At 43.5% G+C, this 15,645-nt stretch overlaps 1 protein-coding gene across 3 annotated transcripts in view; it reads left to right on the plus strand.

Moving 5' to 3' along the window:
* The window catches only part of CAMK2A (calcium/calmodulin dependent protein kinase II alpha), a 109,356-nt gene that overhangs the window by 68,996 nt on the left and 24,715 nt on the right, over positions 1-15,645 (plus strand). For all 3 annotated transcript variants that reach the window (XR_014004590.1, XR_014004591.1, XM_081180761.1), the window contains exons 5-10: positions 297-362; positions 2,085-2,157; positions 4,983-5,085; positions 10,736-10,819; positions 13,345-13,439; positions 15,101-15,223. Coding sequence is in view for 1 of the 3 variants with exons in the window: in XM_081180761.1 (XP_081036887.1) it covers positions 297-362; positions 2,085-2,157; positions 4,983-5,085; positions 10,736-10,819; positions 13,345-13,439; positions 15,101-15,223 (544 nt within the window). In the remaining 2 variants the exon portion in view is untranslated. The remainder of the gene's footprint in view (positions 1-296; positions 363-2,084; positions 2,158-4,982; positions 5,086-10,735; positions 10,820-13,344; positions 13,440-15,100; positions 15,224-15,645) is intronic.

Genomic DNA, 15,645 nt, shown 5'->3' on the forward strand with positions numbered 1-15,645 from the left:
ATAAAATACATTTTGTATGTCATTGCTACTAATACAGGCATTCATATGGGTTCTTTACCCCAGTATATGCTTCTAAAAAATAATGTATACATTACTTGGCTACAGAACTTCATTGCAAAATTCAGAGAAGTGTGCATTTCAAAGGATGGTTGTTTTTTGTTTTGTGTGTTACTTGGGAAAGTGCGGATTTAGCACACTCGCCCCTTTAAATGTGAACTGCCTTGACTTTCGCCTCCATCCCTTGCAGCAGGAGGATGTCTGGAGCTGGGACTGATTCCTCTTTAATTTCTTCACAGGGTGACAGGCGGAGAACTGTTTGAGGACATCGTTGCTAGAGAATACTATAGTGAAGCAGATGCCAGGTGGGTATGGGGGAAAGAATAAGTGCCTAGGAAAAACTGTACAACACTTCGTCTCTGAGGCTGGCAGGCAACAAGGCTGAGAACCTGCTGCTTATCTCTATCTCTGTCACCGATTAGTTTTGCCTTCAATCTTTTTGTATTGCTACACTATGCTTCTTGTCATGTAAGCAGGCAGTGTCCAACAACAATACAAAATACAGTGCATATTCAGTGTGTGTGTGTGTGTGTACATATATGCAATATAGATACAGTAAAATTAAAATCCAAAGACAGCCAGTAGTCCAAATAAAAGTAAGATTCATGATGACAGACATCAAGGGCCAGCATAGACCAGGGTAAATGAAAAAGTACTGGTGTGTGCCTTGTTTTGGGGTGGAAGTGGAGCCACTGCAGCTGCTCATACACAATATAGGCACCATCTGTGATACAGTGTGACTCTAGGTGAGAGACTGGGAACTGATGGCTCACGGACTGCATCTGGCCCATGAAACCTCCTTAACCAGCCCTTCTTGGCCCTGCTCCTTCCTTCTTGATATGGGCAGCTGCGGTGGGAGCAGCTACAAAAACAGTCACTGCAACTGCAGTGCCCACTTCCGTCTTCCCTTTTCAGCCTGATCTCAGACAAATCTGCCCCCTTCTCAGCACTGGCAGCCACTGTCTTTCCCTGGTCCTTTCCCAGTGCTTGGGAAATACAGTGGAAAGTGTAAAATGGCTCTTGCTTTGATGCAATGCCATCTAACCTCTGCACAAATGTATCAGGACAAATGCTCATCAAATAACCAGCATTGTATGATTGCTCTGCAAATAAATCAGGATGCATGCTCAACAAGCAGGTTGCCCTGAAATGCCCTTAATTGAAATTTTGCCGGCTTTTAATTTGGATAGTGACTCTTGGGCTGGGGTGGAGGGTGATTCATTGGCTTTGTGGGACAATGAATTAAACTAGTAAGATGACGATTGCCGTGCAAAGATGCTTACTTGAAAATAGGTCACACCAACTTCAACTGGACTTACTTCTGAGTAAGTAAGCATAGACTTGCAACCTTAACACCACACACACACTAACAATCACCTGGCATATTAGACTATCAGCTTGGTGTGCTTCTTAGCAAACAGCTTTTATTAAGCTTCCTGTATGCCCAGAACATTATAAACGATTGCTTTATTAGCATCTGCCAAAAACGTAAACAGAGCCATTTCATTTTGCAGACAGCTGTTATGGCACCTGGGCCTTCATTTTCTGTTTTCCACATGCCTGCAACATGATGTGTGTGTCTCATCAAGCTGTCGTAGTGAGACCTACCAACATGAGAAAAGCGATCATGAACTTGCCACCCCATCTACTGCCATAATTTCTGTGAGAAACCGATCCAGTGGTTTTTGCTCATTAGCTTCTGCAACACTGCATGCTCATAAAGCAACCAGCTTTGCTCTTTTTTCCTCTCACGGAAGAACCCGAATGCCTCCAATAATGCCCTCCTGTAATAGAGTTTCAATGGCAATCAGATTACAATGGTTATTTCATTTCCCGTCCTGTTGGTAAGCCTGGCTCTGCAGAGAAAGGCACCGAGCCATTCTTCATGGCTGCTAGCAGGAAAGGGGAATGGGAAAATAGGAAATGGCAAAAAGATAGCAGAGCAGACAGGACTCTGCTGGGAAACCTTGCCTCAAGCCATCTCCTGACCCCTTCCAAGGTAATGTGACTGTGTTTCCTCTCTCTAGTCACTGCATTCAACAGATCCTGGAAGCTGTCTTACATTGCCACCAGATGGGTGTAGTGCACCGGGATTTAAAGGTAAAATATTTATAAACTGTAAGACTGAAAGTGTATCCCTTCTGCAGCCAACTCCTACACCCAACATACATACCCTGGTTGATTTACTTTGATAGAAAGTAGATGATAGCAAAGCTTCGATAGAAATAGAATTGTTAAGTGGTTGAAGTCTGTAGATTTCATAGGTCCTAGTTTTCACAGACGTACAGTAGTAAACTGTCGGAGCTGTATGAACTTCTGATTGCATTGGACTGAATGCTCCTCCTCCGAAAACAAATCCCCATCCATAGAAAACTAGCATATCAGGGAGAAAGCTTGATTAAAATCCTTCTTGCTGATGCCTAGCTTTCTGCAAGGAGGGACTCTTTTTTTTGTACTATGAAGGAACGTTCAATCATGTGAGCCCTCCCCTCAGCCTGGAATGATACAGGTGGCCACCTCCAGTTTTAAATCTGCCTTCCTAATTAAGCCAGCTGTAAAATGTAAGTGTATCCAAGAATACTTCAAGCTATGGGTGCTCTAAGCCAAAGGTAGGGTTGGAAAGATCTGTCGGTTTTTGTTTTCTCCGTTTCTCATTTTCTCAATCTTAAATTCAGTTTCCCACATTTTTGCAGTAGCTCATGAACCAAATGAGTACCATGTGGCATGGTCAGAATCTGGCCAAAAGATGCTAGCTGAGGCATATCGCCATCCTAGTATTCCACCTCCTACTCCAAATAAGATGTTTTCTCATTTGGGCATAAGCAGCAGTCAGAGGATTCACAGTCTGTTTTGTGTCTCACTGGAAAAAAACAAACAAACTGCAAGTAGCTTGTACCTGGGACTCAATAAGAAACCAAGGGGCGTTTTTTTGCTGTTTGCCTTGGGATTACTGAGCCAGCCAGCTGCTTCCTTGCTGGCGACTGCAATTGTAAGCATGCAACTTGACCATAATTCTCTATAGTGGATGCACTAATAACATGGTTGCTGATTGTGATCTGGGAGTCAGGCAGCCGAGCAGAGAAGAAAACCTGATCTATGTTTCTTCAATCAGTGCTGTTGGCAATCCTAGGTCCTGAGGTGCAGCTGACAGCCCTGTTAGTATGCTGTTGTCTGCCAAAACAGCCAGCCATATGAGCTACCTCTTCACTAATTAGCGAGTTGTTCTATCTGTGGGCTGGCTTATTATGGGATGGGAGCTCACCATGCATGCAAAATTTTCACAGCATGCATGCCATGTTGTTGGCATCAAATCCCACCCACAGTTTAATCCTTTCCAGGGAAAATCCAGCACGTTTTTAAAAACCCATTTGTGACAAGTGAATGTTGGACCATTCTAGGGGATGCGGGGCCCAGGAAAAATCACACCCTTTAGCTCTCCCCATTGCCTTCATCTCCCTTTTGCCTCTGCCAACCCCTCCACCACCTCCCTCCCTCCCTTGCTCTAGGAAGGGAGGAGGTGGAGAATCTTCCCAGCTGGGTGGAAGGTAGCTGGGCTGGCCAGGCAGCAAGCATGCTGACTGTGAATGCCACCATCAAGTACAGGGCATCCAACATGCAGTACCTGGGGCAGTTGCCCTTAGAGACAGCCCTTCCTGAATGTCCTGTTTCCAAATCCTTGTCCCCACCTGCAGTCACCACCATAAGCGATTCCTTTGCCTGTTGCTTTAAGAAACACATGCTTCATTTCTGTTATTTCGCTCCTTTTTCTCCCTCCTCCAGAATACATGTCACCCTCTATATTTCTCCCACCTACTGAAGTGCTGCTAAACTCCCTGCTCACACTCATTACCAAGAAAAATGGCCCACGCAGCCATGTGACAGGGCTCCCGCTAAGTGGCCAGGAGAGAACAGAAGCTGGTACATAAGATGAACCTTGCTGGGTTAGACCAAAGGCTCAACATCCTGTTTCCCACAGTACTAAGCCCATAAATAGGACACAGGCCCCTCCTCTGGTTGTTCCCCACCAATTAGAGTTCAGACAGATACTATTGCTTCTGATTCTGGAAGCAGCATATATAGTGAGCATAACTAGTAGCCATTGGTGACGATAGGCTTCTAGGGGGATTTTTTTTGCCCCATGTTGCATCACTTTATACTCACTTGGCACTGCAGTTGCCACTCGGTCACCCATTCAGTTGGTTTGGAGAGCTCTGAGCATTCCAGTTTTGTTTTCATTCACACTGAAGCACCCTGGGCTTGCTGTTTAGTGCTTGAATGTACAGGAAGCAGCCTCGAGGGAAATAAATAATGTTGTATACCACACCTTACCATGGTGAGGGGAGCAGGGTACATAAAGGTAAAGGGACCACAACTCTGCGATTGCGGTGCTCATCTCGCTTTACTGGCCGAGGGAGCCGATGTACAGCTTCCGGGTCATGTGGCCAACATGACTAAGCCGCTTCTGGCAAACCAGAGCAGCACACAGAAATGCCGTTTACCTTCCGATTGGAGCGGTACCTATTTATCTCCTTGCACTTTGATGTTCTTTCGAACTGCTAGGTTGGCAGGAGCAGGGACCAAGCAATGGGAGCTCACCCTGTCGCAGGGATTCGAACTGCTGACCTTCTGATCGGCAAGCCCAAGAGGCTCAGTGGTTTAGATCACAGCGCCACTTGCGCTGTGTATCCCACACCTTCCCGCGGTGAGGGGAGTGGGGTACATAAGTATCCGCATTTCTGCTGAGCATGGGGCAGAGAGAGGAGGGCTGCACCATAGGCATGCTTTCTAACCAGCATGGTTATAATTGAAAATGTGCAGGTGGTGCTTTTTAAAGACTCAGTAATTAGAAGAGGGCTAAGCAGATTTGACGGGTACTTCAGAGTTGTGCTTCTGTATGTTTATCCTCTAACCGATTCCTCCCATAGCCGGAGAACCTCCTGCTGGCATCCAAACTGAAGGGAGCTGCTGTAAAACTGGCTGACTTTGGGCTTGCCATTGAAGTGGAAGGGGAGCAGCAGGCTTGGTTTGGTGAGTGGGGGAAAGTTGGGTGTCATGGGTTTAACACTTCTGTGGATCTAGTTACGCTCATGTAACAAGGGACTCAATTGCTGTGAATATTTTAAGGATCTTCGGACCTTAAGCCCAGTACGTTGTACATATCTGTTGTATAAGCTTTAGAAACCATAAACATGGTGATTATTCTGCTCAGAGTAGGTGTATGACAGTGGTTAGTACCTCAGGGGAAAACTCCCAAATAACCACCAACCAAAACATATTCTCCTTTTTTTGAATATTTTAAAACTATCACTACACAGAGAGGTGGGGGGGTCACAGATGCTAGGAGTTGTAGTACAACAACGTCTGTAGGACCACAAGTTAGCCACACTTGCCTTAACCATGTCTGTGTTATTTTTCTTCTATGGGTCACTCTGGTTTGGATCACATTAAAGGTATACCTGATATGTGTTGCTTTCCACTAAAGATCTGGAAAGCTATATAATTGCACTATCCTGTAAATCTGCTAGGTGAGATTTGATAATCTCTGTTGTAGGTAGTCATGTACAATATGTAGAACAGAGAGGGGTTCAAAGTAGCACAGCTGCCCGTTCATGTATCATCCTATTTGTCAATAAAAATATAATGCATGGACCACATTCACACAATGAGATAATAGAATCTTAGAGTTGGAAGGGACCCAAGGATCCAACCCCCTGAAATGCAGGAATCTCAGATAAAGCACCCATGACAGGTGGCCACCCAACCTCTACTTAAAAACCTCCAATGAAGTATATAAATGAACTTCGTACATCTGCACATTTGTTCTTCTCTTCACACAAATGGGCAAACAAGCCATGAAGCCATAGTTAACTACTGCTTCCCTGTGACCTGGTTCACATGTGATGTTAAGCCAAAGTTTATTAAACTATGTCTTAGTATTATGTGGGAACCTTGCCCAGTGCCTTAGCCTTGGTTTGTTTACTACCAACAAACCATGATCTGAAGCCATGATTTGTCATTGACTTACAAAACTTTAACTATGGCTTGGCATTGTGTGTAAACCCAACACCTTTCCTTAACCATGGTTTGCTTGCCTGCCCCACCCAGGGCACTCACCAAAATACAAAGGCACAGGGTGAGAGCTAGAGAGAAGCAAGTCATGGTTTGTTTGATTTGTCTGTGGCACAACTTGTGCTTAACTTATAGTTTTTTTAAAACAAAGCACAGTTTAAATAAATCATGGCTTTACATTCTGTGCCAATATGGCATTAGAACCATAAAGCTGTGCTTAATGGTTCCCAGGAAAGCCAACTTGATCTGGTAGCCACCTTTAAACCTTGGCTTCATATACTGGCCACCAAACTCTGCCAATTTGTCCTTACCCACAACAACTTCAAATTCGGTGATGACCTGTTTCTTCAGATCAGCGGCACAGCAATGGGCACCCGCATGGCCCCACAGTATGCCAACATCTTCATGGCAGATTTAGAACAACGTTTCCTGAACTCCTACCCACTCCAACCTCTCTTGTACCTGCGATACATTGACGATATTTTTATCATCTGGACACATGGTCAACAGACCCTGGACACCTTTCACCAGAAATTTAATGATTTTCACCCCACAATCAACCTTACAATGAATCAATCTATGCAAGAAATACATTTTTTGGACACTACTATAAAAATACAGGATGGGCGCATAGACACCACCTTATACCGCAAACCAACTGACCGACAAACATATCTACATGCCTCTAGCTACCATCCCAAACATACCAAACAGTCCATTGTATATAGCCAGGCACTACGTTACAGCCGCATCTGTTCCAATTCTACAGACAGAGACTCTCACCTAAGGGATCTACAGCAAACCTTCTCAGAACTAAAATACCCAGCAGATGAAGTTAGACAACAGATCAACAGAGCCAGACTGATACCCAGAGAGAACTTGCTGCAAGACAGACCCAAAAAAGAAAATAACAGAACACCTCTAGTCATCACATACAGCTCCCAAGTTAAAACAGTACAACGCATCATCAGAGATCTACAACCTCTCCTGGACAATGACAGTTCTCTTTCTCAAGCTCTGGGAGGAAGACCTTTCATTGCCTACAGACAACCACCCAATCTTAAACAACTCCTAACCCACAATAATACTACAACCAGACTTAACACAGACACTGGCACCAGAGCCTGCAATAAACCCAGATGCCAACTTTGCTGCCACATACACCCAGACAACACCATTACTGGCCCCAACAACATCACACATACCATCTCGGGACTATTTAATTGCTCATCGTCTAACATTGTGTATGCCATCAAATGCCAACAGTGTCCTTCAGCTCTCTATATTGGACAAACAGGCCAAACCTTACGCCAAAGAATAAACGGACATAAATCTGACATCAAGAATCACAGAACAGAGAAACCAGTAGGAGAACACTTCAATCTCCCAGGACATTCTATACAAGATCTCAAAGTAGCTGTTTTACTACAAAGGAATTTCAGAAATAGACTGGAAAGAGAAGCTGCTGAATTACAACTCATTACCAAACTTAAAACCATGAAAAGACCTGGGCTGAACAAAGACATTGGATTCTTATCTCACTATACATAACTAAACCATTTCTCACCTTCCCACCCCTTGCCTTTTCCTGTAAGACCTATTACAGTCGTTAAGAGTCGTCAAGAGGCTCTCTCAGCTATCTGCCTATCTCCCATTCCCACCACCCTTCTGAGTAACACCCCTCCCCACCTTCTCACTATATAGAAGGATCTGGCAACCTCTGTTTCAGTGTATCTGAAGAAGTGTGCATGCACACGAAAGCTCATACCAAGAACTAACTTAGTTGGTCTTTAAGGTGCTACTGGAAGGAATTTTTTTATTTTGCTTAGAAGACGTTTGTGTTGTAAAGGGAAGCTATGGTTAACTGCGGCTTCCTGGCTTCTTTCCTTGTACAGCAGGAGTGAAGGGGCTGCATGGAAGTGGATGAGGCTCTTTCATATCTCAGCTTATTAAGCTTCAGTTTGATAATCAAAATATAGAACAGGATTGCTGCACTTCTAAATGGGATAATGCACCATAATTAATGCAGTGTAAATACATATTAGATAGGAACATGATAACCTGCAGCAGTGTTACAAATGTCTGAGGGGGACTCCTGTGGGATCCACTACACACTCCATCTTCCCGGAACACCTGCTCCCAGAAAGGAGCAAAAATGTTTTGCTAGAAAGCAACAGGCACCAGCCTATCTGTGCCTGAGTATGGGTGTAATCATGAAGTTCACTTGGACCAGGAAGCCTTCATTAACTGCAACTGAAGAATCCAGGCATATCAATTACAGTACAATTTTATTACTAATTAGGCATGGGAGCACATTTGATGTGGTTGATGCATTTGATTATAATCTTGGCCAATCATAACTAAGAATTTAAGAACTGCTAGGCTAGGAGAAGGAAGGGTCTGAGAAGTATGGTGATGTGGCATTCAAAATCCCAGCTTTTTTCTGGCTTGGGTTAAGGAATTCCTTGCCATGTGTGTGAGGTCAAGGTGTGGGGAAGAACAAACACCAATTGTGTTTTCCATGAATTGACGTTTGTTTCGATTCAGCAGTAAACAAAAGACCCATGTTTCAATATATCTGGTCCCTTTGGAACTCCTATATGACCGACAGGCAGGCTTGGTAAAAAAACACTGAGAAACGTTCTAGCCACCTTAGTTCCATAAATAAGCTTTTGGAAACTAAAGGCTGAGAAAGCAAACCCCCCAAACGGCAATCTGTCATGCTTTGTAAGAGGCTGAAAGAAACAGAACACGCCAACCATTTATGGTTTGCTGCCTTTTGTGTAAAAGGTGTGAGGATTTTGTGTAGCTGAAATATGCAAAGCATTTTTAGATCCAGTTGCTCCAATATAGTCTTCAGTTCTAAAAATGCCACCCACCCTGGTTTTGACTACGTAGAGTCCCCTGACTTAACTGAGTTACGATGGCCAATATGTTTAGCCAAACTATATTAGTTCTTCTCCCCTGAGCTTTCTTTTACTGAGCTAGTGGCATATCTTCAATTTGTTTAGCCATTTAATTGCATTTTCTAAAAAGTCTACTTGGGTACTAGATGTGGTTTAATGAACTCACGATAACTTGCAGCTATAAATGTAACTTACTAAGGTCATCATAACTTACATTGCTATTGTATCTTTGAGCTGTAGACATAGGCTGTTAAGGGAATCCATTTATAATTTCTCAAACCACAAATACATTTTGGCAGATGCAATTTGTTAGGGGAGGGGGCATAACTCAGTAGCACAGCACAAACCTTTGCATGCAGAAAGTCCCAAAAGGATCTCAGCAACAAGGCTAGAAGAGATCTTTCTGTTAGCTCAGAAAATGCTGTCCTAGATGGGGTAGCAGCCTATTTTCTGAGGGGCAAACTAGGACTGCATAGACACTCAGGAAAAACAAACATGTCCATTTTGATTTCTCATTTTACAGTGTTAAATTCAATGCTCCACTTTTCTACATCAGTTTACGATTATTATTATTTTTTAATCCTCACAAACATTCCTCAACCTTTTAGTATGGCTTCTAGTATACACATTTTTAAATGGGGCAGGCTTAACTTAGTGCAGTGAGTGGTTCAGCTCCTTAGCAAGCAACCTAACATTCTGCCTTGAAGGCAAGATCTCTCCCATCTGTTCACACCTCCCTTGGTACCTCCAGGAGCTAGGTGAGGGAGGGAGTGTCTCTGCCCCCTCTGGAGAGGCAGGGGTCTATCCAACATAGTGAAAGGCATTGCGGGGGTGTCAGAGAAAGCTGTGAAGCTGGCCATTGAGTTCTTATGGGGCTGGTTTGGGGGCTCCTCCCCTTTGGACTATTTTCTAAAGATTATTATTATAATTATTATTTATTGAATTCATATACCGCCCTATACCCGGGGGTCTCAGGGCGGTTCACAGAATAAAATCAAGATATAAAACCACAAAATACCTAATGAAAATAAAAACAGCAACCTAATACCCCCCCAAAAAAAGAAAGCACATTTTAAAAGGGCCTAGGATGTAAATCGGATCAGCCAAATGCCTGGTTAAAGAGGAACGCTTTTGCCTGGTGCCTAAAGGTGTATAATGAAGGCGTCAGTTGAACCTCCCTGGGGAGAGCATTCCACAGATGAGGAGCCACTGCAGAGAAGGCCCGTTCTTGTGTTGCTACCCTCCTGACACCTCGAGGAGGAGGCACACAAAGAAGGGCCTCAGAAGATGATCTCAGGGTTCAGGTAGGTTCATATGGAAAGAGGTGGTCCTTGAGGTATTGCCGCCCTGAGCCATTTAAGACTTTACAGGTCAAAACCAGCACTTTGAATTGGGCCCGGAAACCAATATCAGGTTACCACAAGACTACCTACACTTTTCTCTTGTTGATGGGCAGTGAGGTTGTGGCACTAGCTCTACAAGCACAGGAAGACTTGAATCAGAGATATTAGGAGTGATTTTCAGCAAAGGTGCTCCAGGATAGCATGTATCTAGTGCAGAACAAACACCAGGTTCGGTGGGAATATTAGAGAGCAATTCTCTTTTCCCATTCGACTGATAGCTGCCTTGTGCTTTTCGCTGCAGACTCCGCTGGACCCCATGATGTGTAACTAGTTGCATATTGTAACTCTTTGCCTTTCTAGGTTTTGCAGGTACTCCAGGCTACCTTTCACCCGAGGTGCTCCGAAAGGACCCCTATGGCAAAGCTGTGGACTTGTGGGCATGTGGTAAGTGAGGTTATGTTTCGAAAGTGGCTAAACAGGCAAAATAAAAGTTTGAGGAATAAGATGGCAGCTGCTGTGATTCTCTCACCATCTTTCGTACTGTGTGCAGTCCCTAGCTTGTTCACAGGGCTTGGTTACTCCTGAGATATGTCAGTGCTGCTGTGTGAACTAGTGTCAGTGGACTGATAAACTCTACAGAATTCTAGAAGCACATCATGAAAGAAGATGTGAGCATTCATTGTCATCCTCTGCCATGGATCAAATGGAAAACCAGAATTCTTTACCCCCATGTGAGCCAGTGTGGTGCAATGGCTAGAGTGCTGTGTGACCTTAGAGCAGTCACAATCTCTCCTCACAGCCTAGCTCACAGGATTGTTGTGATGATAAAATAAGGGAAGCTTTTCGAAGGGAAATATTTTATGCTCTGTATTTGAATGCAGTTGTAAAAGCACTGGCATGGCTGCCTCCCCACTTCAGCGCTCCCTCTGATGGGTTGTTGTCCTTAAAGCTCTTAGTAAAAATAGCAAAGTTGTTCTGGTCAATATGAGAAACTCATGTATGAATCTGTGACTCCACAATCATGTGTACTAGAGGAAACCATATAAATGTTTTGTAAGCGATGGGCTGAAAATCTTACAACCAAAACCCTACTCCTATGACCTGTGGGAGGAATGGCTAGCTAGCTGAATGAGCTTTTAGCAGCCAGGAACAAAGTTTATGGATTTATGGGTTTAGCATTCACCAGAGAGTAACTTCCACAAGAACAATTTGGAGATTAAAAATTGTGTTTCTGGATGCTTGTTAACTTGGAGAGTCCATTATATTCCCCCCTCACCATAGCATCAAGGAGTCTCTCACTCAATAATCTATTTATCCTCATCATTCTTTTGGGACTCAGGGAAGAGCTCTTATCCATATTGTGCAATGAGAAAAGGAAACATAGTAAGCCTAAAACACTTGTGTAACCCAAACAAGTAGTTACAGTAGAGCAGAAAGCGAACGCAGGTGGCCTGAATTAAACTTTATGAATGGGTGCTATTTCAGATGGAATGTGTTCCTTTCTGGCAAAACACCTGGCTTCCTATGGCATGTGTTGTTGTTTTTAAAAAAAATTGATGTGAATAATGAACAACAAAGATCTTCTGAATGGTAGGAACTGAAACTGTGTCCTGGTGCAATGACTTAACATGCAGTCATCCCCTCAGCAGGGCCACCTCTGAAGAATAAGTCTTAAGTGGAGTCTCAGGCAGTTTCTATGAGTCTCAACAGTAATATGTTGCTCATCACACAAGTTCAGTGATTATTATTTTTTAATCAGATAGTGCTCTCAAAAAAGGACAAGCCTTCTCATGAGGCCAGATTGTATGTGTATGTTGCCTATTTGGCATGTTGATGCATCAGTGACTCACTTAATTAAACGTTTTACCTTCAGCCTCATTTTCACAGCACACACATGGAAGGAACAGTTTTTCCTGTGTTGGGTTGCAGAATGTTGTAGGAAACAGATGAGGAACATACACCTGATGTTACATTTTCATTCCAAAAGAATCTTTGAACAGGGTCTGATGTGTCTGAATGTTGCATTACTGCTGCTAGCATGCATAATGGTGCCAATCCTTGCAAAAGATTGCCAAGGCATTCCCAGACCAGATGTTCAAAGTTCAATTCCTATATACAAAAAACCTATTAGAGTGGAAGAAAATTTCCTGGGCAGCATATATGCCGTACAGAAAGAGAGGGGTAGTTGTGATGTGTGTTGTTGATAAAGAAATTTCTTCAAAATAATAAACCTCAGACAGTGTTTTGGTGTCTGAGATCAGACATAGGGACCTGATAGTGTGTAAGAGAACAGGTAGAAATGGTAGGTGAGAAATAGGATTTCTTCTTTGTCCCACCCAAGTTCAGCTGTATGAACTGATATGGAGGAAAGACTGGGCTTAAACAAGCCCACAGAGCAAACTGCAGTGTTGCAGTTCCTGGATGTTGTTACTTAGCTAGAATGGATGCTGTTCTGGACACTTGACAAGATACTTTTGACTAACTGGATTCACGGTATCTGACAATTAAGTGGCAAGTGATTTCTTTGTTTGGGACAGAGGGTGCTTCCCTCAGATAACAACTGGACAAGAAACGGCTTCCTCAAAGCACAGGATTTTTTGCAGTAAGGAAAGTGACGGGGAAACACGCTGAAAAATGTGTGTTAACACTTGCTTTGACTCTAACCTACCCACAACTTAATGAGTGAATGCTAATTACATAGCCAATTGCTCAGTGAGCTGGTCATTTGTTAGTGCCCCCTGTCAGGCAGGTTCTGATGCTAACTGACGACTCAGCCTGAACTATAAAAATGCTCTTACTTATCATTGACAATTTAGACAAGAAGGAGCCTTTTCACATCCTCTTCAGTTTTGAGTCTCACAGACAGTGTAGGCCTGCTGCTCCAGGCTTCTGAGTCACTGAACTAACCCCTTTTCCCACCTGTGTGTGGCTGGAGCTTACATAACGATGCCTGTCCCTGTCTCACACAGGAGTTATTCTGTATATTCTGCTGGTTGGCTATCCTCCTTTCTGGGATGAGGATCAACATCGACTATACCAGCAGATCAAAGCTGGAGCCTATGATGTAAGTGATTCCACCCCCAAATCCCTTCATTGTTTTCTCTTCCTTTCTTACATGCCATCATTTCTTTGAAGAGTTCTCAACTCCCACTTTTTGTACACACAGAGAGACAGAGCACCAGGTCTGAAAGCTTATTTGAGAACCAGTGTGGTGAAGTGGTTAGTAGGTTGGACTCTGAGACCTGGACTCAAATCCCTATTCACCTGTGATGCTCCCTGAGTGAACTTGGGCCAGTCTCAGTCTCTTGGCCTAACCTGCCTCACAAGTTTGTTGTGAGGGGAAAAATATAGTGAGCTAAGTGGGGATATTTTTCTTTTTTTAAAGGAAGTAATTTGTAGCTATTTATTTCATGGGTTTGTATATGACCCTTTAAGCAATTGGTTTAAAACAGTATAAGAAAGAAAGAAACCAGAAAAAGCCAATTAAAGCACAGCCCCCCTAATAAATAAAAGCAGAGGTTTAAATGGTTAAAACTCAAAGCTTAAAAAGCTTGGGAGGATAAAAAGACAATTTCCTGTTGTTGAAAAGATCATAGAATCATAGAATCATAGAGTTGGAATAGACCAAAAGGGCCATCGAGTCCAACCCCCTGCCAAGCAGGTGAGAGTCTCTGGGGAAAGGATTTCCATAACTAAGTGACAATTAAAATATCTCTTTCTTTGGTTGCAACTTCCCTCACTTCAGGAACACCCTTGCTGTGCAGGCAAGCTTATGTAGGAACAGGTTTTCTTCAGGTACCTGATCCCAAGGCATGCAGGGCTTTTGATAGTGTTGTGAGTTTTGTAGGGGGAGTAGGCTGTATACCAAGTCCTTTCTAATACCTGCCCCCCTCCTAATTCTTGGAATAGTCAGGCTAGCTTCCAGGTGAGGCAATCGCCTGGGTGATGGACCATTAAGGGAACAAAGAAAGTGGATCTGGGCCAGACGGCAAATGGGGCGACCTAGAATGAACATGCAAATTGCAGCCACGCACCTGGCTCTCCTCCAGCTTTACCCACCAAGTGGATGAACGTAGGATATACAAGTTTACAAAGTTCAGTTGTGAAAATCCACACCAAAAAGATACTGGTCAAGGTACTGATAGTTTCTAGCTGCCAACCTCTTCCACCCCACTCTGTGACAGTTCAAGGGCAAGGCCTTATGGCTTCCCCTCAGTACACACCAAGGCCAAATGGGCCATGCAACAGGGCTGCTCCGTGGATGTTTTTATTTTTTCTGTGTGTGTTAACAAACTGGCAGACCTGCAGCTGGATGGCAATTCAGCAGAGAACAGGGTTTGGCAGAGCATTTTCAGCACCTGGCCCCCACCCAGTGGTCATTCTGTGCTATGTTTACTGCCTTGTATTGACTGTGATTAGCAAGAAATGCACCCAGCCTTAATGTTGGCCTTGTGAAACTGTTTTTTTTGTTTTGTTTTGTTTTAAGAAAAGCTGCTGGGTGGAAATCAGTGGTAAAAATATTAACAAACTCTGACAGTGTCCTGTGCATGTCAGAGACCATTTCCTACAAAAATGGATGCTTTTATCCCTTCCCTATCTCAAATCCGCATTATTGTATCGTGTGAAAAAGAGAGTGTGCAAATAGGCCAAACTGCATGATGCAAAAAAGGAGGGGGAGCTCCTGATCATATTGTTATGAGTAGTGCTGTCCCTTTGCTTTTACAGTTTCCTTCTCCCGAGTGGGATACTGTCACTCCTGAAGCAAAAGATCTCATCAATAAAATGTTGACGATCAACCCATCCAAACGTATCACAGCAGCTGAAGCTCTGAAGCACCCATGGATATCAGTAAGTGCAACTGCCCAGATCCTGTGGATTGTCTGGATGAAAAGCATGTTTTTTAGAGGGTCTCAGTGGGACAAAATATATTTCAGTTATGTAGCACACGCACAGCAGAGTAATCATTTGTTCACATGTTGATTAATAAGCATTGTATCACATGAGGTACATGCCATAGGTATATGCTTATTATGGGCAACTGGTTATGTGGCTCCAAAAAAACACTGAACCATTTGCTGATGGCACTTATTAAGGGTCTGTGTTCATGCACTCCACTTACAGCAATCAAGACGGGCTCCCAGGAAAAAACAACAGCTTCAGAGGAGAGCAAAGCACATAATTTTTAAAATCACTTTTCCTGTTTTCCACCAGACCTAGTCATTCTGATCTATAGAAATAACAGTTTGAGATGCACTTTTACTATTTCCACA

Source organism: Podarcis bocagei (assembly GCF_964188305.1).
Source record: "Podarcis bocagei genome assembly, chromosome: 2".
Classification (NCBI taxonomy): Eukaryota; Metazoa; Chordata; class Lepidosauria; order Squamata; family Lacertidae; genus Podarcis; species Podarcis bocagei.